The 5,598-nt window shown below is 38.9% G+C and overlaps 1 protein-coding gene across 8 annotated transcripts in view; it reads right to left on the reverse strand.

The window, feature by feature from the left end:
* Nucleotides 1-5,024, reverse strand: part of LOC135216362 (kinesin-like protein KIF26B) — a 618,765-nt gene extending 613,741 nt beyond the window's left edge. For 6 of the 8 annotated variants that reach the window (XM_064251609.1, XM_064251606.1, XM_064251607.1 and 3 more), the window contains exon 1: nt 3,333-5,017. In XM_064251609.1, coding sequence (XP_064107679.1) covers nt 3,333-3,358 — 26 coding nt within the window. In that variant the 5' untranslated portion in view covers nt 3,359-5,017. Of the gene's footprint in view, nt 1-3,332 lie in introns of all 8 variants that reach the window. The other 2 variants (XM_064251608.1, XM_064251610.1) reach the window with 2 other exon arrangements.
* Between the last annotated feature and the right edge of the window lie 574 nt (nt 5,025-5,598).

Below are 5,598 nucleotides of genomic sequence, written 5' to 3' on the forward strand. Positions count from 1 at the left end.
ACATCTCCTCTTAACCCGTCAGATTTCCTTTGAATTCTAACAACAAGCCATTTACATTGATGAAATAGTTGCTCATAAGGGTTTGACGTTGGCAGATATATGCATTCTTTGATTGCTTTTCTACTGCTTATTACAATCGTACATAAAACATAGCCCATTATGATTGTGAAAAATTTGGCCATATTTTATTGCCCTAAATTGTCCCTTCAAGTTTAAAAAAAAAAAAAAAAAAAAAAAAAAAAGGGGGTGGGGCAATGTTCTTCATTATTTTCCCTTCTTAAACAAAAATAAATCATAGTCTCTCTGTTTTGCTTCATTTTTTGCACTTCCATCTCTTAAAGATTTCGCTCAGAATCTGTATCTCCTCTTCTCTCGTGCTCTGGTCGAGATCAGGTCCAGTCATGGGTTCGCCTGCATAAGAAATATTAAAAGGGAAAAGATGGAGACTCAAGTTTTTATCGTGCACAGATTTATTTTCCACTGTATGCCCATGTCTTTTACCCAAAACTCCTCATTAAAAGGAAGATTTTAAGAAGCTGGCCAAGACGTCTACACAAAATTCTTGTGGTATTTACTTTTTTTTCAATTTCTTTATATCCTGTATGTATTCATCTACTAGGGAAAGTTCAACTATCGTCCTCTCATAACTAAAAGGATTTGCTGGGAACTCTTCAATATCTAGTAACTTGAATCCCTGACAATTACTCGTGTAACATTTCATGGAAGCTCAAAATATGATATTGAAATGAAAGCTTAAAAATACTTGAAGAAAATTTATTTCTGGAAAAATTCAGTCATTCTTCAGAACGACGAAAGTCTCATCTGTTCAGCCCTTAGCGACATGCAAAAATCGATCACGGAAGCCTTAGCAGCGCTCTTAAAATACTCTTAATTTTTTTCAACCTCAAAAATATCCTCATAGAAAATCCTCCTGCCATTTGTATCTTAACTGAAGCAGTGCTCGATACAGGTGAGAGTGTGATAGTGTGGTCACTGTCAGGCTGTAGCCGTTTCTTAAGGTCTTAGCCTTACGTGGGTTTTCATCTGATCTTCTCCTGATAAACTGAGTTTAGACCATTCATGTCGAAATTTGAAAGGGTCACATTTGATATGGTAAGAAATTTTTGCAAGATGACTGGCTATGGCAAATAAGAGTCGTCGTAGACTTAAGGGCTGAAAAGGATATCCGAACTTCACAAACATTTTTTAGGCAATAACTATTGTTATCAAGTTTTATATATATATTAACTGAGTCTTCCGTAGTTGTAATGAAGGTTCTATCCATTCCGTTAAGATCTCATGAAATTTTAGAAAAAGGAGAAAAGATTTACCGTGAATTCCCTCGAGGCTTTAAAGAACACAAACTTTGCAGGATCTCTGTTCAAGTTTCAAGGAAAGGTAAATGAGTCTTTTCTAAAGACTAGTTTAAGATCTCATGCAACGAGAGAATTCCCAGCGACTTTAGAGCTATGAAGGAAGGGACAGTGAAAAGTCCACACTCAGCCTTCCTTCCTGAAAGGGTACATAAAAACTCTTTGATTCCAATAAAACCTAACTGTTTATTTACAACATTTTCATGAAGTGTAAATTCCGTTTATTGCGAGAAAATTAGCTGAAAATTAACTTTTAAGTTAATCCCATGACTCATGAAGCATATAATTTTCTTCTATAAATGACAAAAAACAACAGTAAAATGTAATCAAGTAATATAACAGGAAGCCACAATATGCCACTTTTAATTGCGCCAAAACCTATGTAAGTTAAACTACAGATGGAGGTATCGATCACGAGCCGAATTGTTATTAATACGAGAATGCTGTCAGGGCAGAAATCTTCAATTCATAAAGTGTGACAGGGAAATTAAGTTCTGAAATACAAACTGCTGTATTTCTGGAGTCATTCATTTTTACATTTGTAATAAACCTAATGGAATCTGTTGTGAATGCCAGTGGACACGGAGAGGCCGACTAGCAATGAAAGTGAACCATTATATTTTCATTTCGAGAAACATATCTGCCACAACCTCAATACTGGTGTCCACAGGACACATTATCCATTATTTACTTTAAGACCTTAAGCCCCTGATATACCGCCGAGGGTATCTGATAACGGACAAGTCTGGCTGTCCTGCCTTCTGTGTTATTCCGCCTGGTAAGGATAAAGGTTATTAAATCTCTGTAACTATTTTGATTTAAATGAAGATGAATATTTCACACTTCTTTCATATCACCTACGAGTGATTGGAATTCGTCATTCTGCTGAGTGGAGCGAAATACCAAGGCCAAAGTCCCACTAGGTAGTCGAAGGTGAATAGGAAGTAAGTGTTTGTTACTGCTAGAGACAGAGACCTCATGTTTAGCCTTAAACTTCAGGAATAAAAGCAATGTAAAGTCTGAGGTCTAGGTCTTGCTTAGAGGTTAAATGTCAAATAAGAGTTGCCACTGCCTGAGAAAAATTGAGTTTCACGAAACGGAAACTCTTTATTTGTCCTTACAGGTGTTTATCCAAACTTTTATGATTTGACTCGTCTCTGTTTCCCTTCAATGAAGAAACGAAAAAGTACTCGCTCATGTTTAAAGGGAAATGTCTACTGTGCCTGGATGCACGGAGCCACGAGTAACTCTCTCTCTCTCTCTCTCTCTCTCTCTCTCTCTCTCTCTCTCTCTCTCTCTCTGCAGGCAAACTCTGGTAAACAGATACAGTAGTTATTTATTTCATGTAATCGTACATTTCGTACAGTTTTTCCCATTTCGTCTTGTTTTAGTACTATTATTCATTTATTCGTGTTATCTTGTTTTTTTTGACTTAAGAAAATGTCAATGAAATTTGTGTCCTTGCTTGAGTGTGTGTATTCACTTATATGTATTCAATTTTAGTGAAGTCTGTGGCAAAACAGTAGCAAAAATTTATGAAGAAAAGTCTTTACTAAAAATTACGAAATTAATATTCTCTCTCTCTCTCTCTCTCTCTCTCTCTCTCTCTCTCTCTCTCTCTCTCTGTGTGTGTGTGTGTGTGTGTGTGCGTGCAGTATGGTGTAAGCTATGGTTAGATACACGAACAGAAATTCCAAGAACCAGCTCGTCCATTAAGTAGCAAAAAATCCTGTATGCTATATAAGTTACCTATAATCAAAGGCTGGTAGATTCGGATGACTAAGTATTGTCGACTTGCTAGCTCTCTCTCTCTCTCTCTCTCTCTCTCTCTCTCTCTCTCTCTCTCTCTCTCTCATATTTGCCATAAAATGAATTTGTCAGTGTCGTCATTACTTTCAGCCTGAGTATTCCCTGCCCGCTAGAACCACATCGTGACGGTAAGACAAGATCAGAACTTACCTGGCCTCGCTATGACATGTGTCCATGATGAACGAGGACAGAGAGAAAGAGAAAAGGGAGAGAGAGAGAACCTGAGATTCTCTTCTTCAGGTCACAGAGGAGGAACACCCCCCCTAGTCACTCCCGTCTTCGAAGAGACATTCTCTTCGATTTCTCGCCCTCCCCCCGGGGCCTGCCCTGGCTCGAGCCTTTCCCTTGCTCGGGGCAACGCCTATTTTTTCTCTCTCTTTCCCCTCTCGCTTCAGGGACAGAGAAAAAAATAAGGGAGCTTGATAAACCTTATTGTTTTCAGCGGAATTTCTTCTTCCCTGTCACCTAGTTAGGAAATTCGGTAGCTTGTGGCGTTTTCCGAAAGTTAAGTTTGAGCAATCGTGCGGTTTTTTCCAAGCTCTGGATTACTCTTACGTTGCTCTACCATCTCTCTGACTTCATTCGCTCTTTGGAGCTTCTAGTTGGGTTTCCTTCTAAAAGGAAGTTTTTATCCCGACATTACGGAGAGGAAAAATTCCTCTCGTGGCATCCGGGCTGTTTTCTCTTAATTTTTTCTTTGCCACGAATAAAAGGAAGAATCACTCCAGAAATCTGTCATTGGAAAGGACTCTTTTTCTAACTTGTTGGAAAGGGATAAACATGAAAGCTACTGTTTATCTAAAAACTGAACTAAACAAAAATAGACACGGCAAATCCTAATCACCTTCTAAACGAAACAGAACATGAAACAGTCTTCTTCAAACAACATCCATTATCAACACTTGCGAAATATTTACCTTTTGCTTCACTGATATATTTTCCGAGAGGGCTGAAGTTTCACTTTGTATCGGTATTCCTCCCAACTACGATTCACTGTTTGCAGGTTAAATGCATGACACCTGTTATATCAGCTGTCGCAGGAGCACAGTGATTATTCAAAACAACATTGACTTTTCAAGCTGATTGGGGCAACGTTCTCTTCCTCCATTTCATTTGTTGCTCTCTCTTTATTTCATCACGATTACTGCGTAAATCACACTCACACTTAAACACCATCAACATACCACTAAACTAACCATGTTTAATCTCGTATGGTCGCCTTCGTCTACCTGGTATTCATAATAAAAAAAATTCCGATTGGCACTTAAATTTGGCACTGTTTTAATGGGAATACGTCGAACAGAAACCTAAAGAAAAAGAAAAGGAATCAACATATGGAGAAGCAAGGTCATTCTCTTTCTGTCAGCGAACGCCGGCCTTCAGGAGCTCGACGCCCTTCAAGTTATTGCCGGGTGACTGTCAGAGTAAGCAATACACACCTTACTCGTGCTCCCGCCTGGGCCGCTTTTGATAAATGTGAAGCAACTTCAAGTGTATTTTCACTTTTTCAAAGGAACTTCCACAACTTTTTAAAGTTCAAAGTACTGACACTTGCACATCGTTTCAGCACTGTTTTCCAAATGTTCGAAAGAAGAGTTAGAATAAAATTCTAAAGAAGAGTTTCCTTCACATTATCGAAATTACTTTTCCTCCTTCAAAAACAGCACACAACTCCGAAAGTCTTTCATCGTCAAGAAGCAAAAAAAGTGAGAAAGAAAAGAGTTCGTCCAGTCATTCAAGTAAGTAAACACGGTCTGTCGACTGACACCGGGCCAGGGGCGGCGAGCGAGTGAGGTAGGCGAGCCGCGACGGAGAACGAACTCCTCCCACCAGGCACCGTGCCACGAGAGTGAGTGAGCTCACAGAGTGGCAGTGCCACCACCCCAAAGCTCTCTCCTGGACCACACAGGGAGGATGCCATCGTTCACCGGCCTGCGTTCCGTCTTTAAGACCGCTTTAAGTCTGTTGTGTTGTGTTGTGTTCCACTCTCCTTTCTCAGCATGGTATAAATATTGTTGCGCTGTTCCGATATTTTAGGATGTGTCCGGTTACAAATACGAACGAGTGGGCTAAATCGCCTAAATTCATCTGTATATTTTGATGACAAAAAATGTTTTCTCTTTTTCTCAGTTTCTGTAATTTGCAGATTTTTCGATGTAACATTTTATCACTTCGAACATTTCCGATGGTATTATACTATGTATTCTTATCGTACTGTTGTTTAAAGTTTTTCCATGGCATTGATATACCTTATAAACTCGGTGCAATAAGTAACAATTTTCGGCATTGGGGATTGTCATGAATGTTATCGTCATTATCATTTCCTGCAAATTTGATGCATGACAAACCGCATACTATTATTGCAGGTTCAGTGATGATTTTTGTAACTTCTTACCCTTCGGATCTTAAAATAATG

Source organism: Macrobrachium nipponense, chromosome 6 (genome assembly GCF_015104395.2).
Source record: "Macrobrachium nipponense isolate FS-2020 chromosome 6, ASM1510439v2, whole genome shotgun sequence".
NCBI lineage: Eukaryota > Metazoa > Arthropoda > Malacostraca > Decapoda > Palaemonidae > Macrobrachium > Macrobrachium nipponense.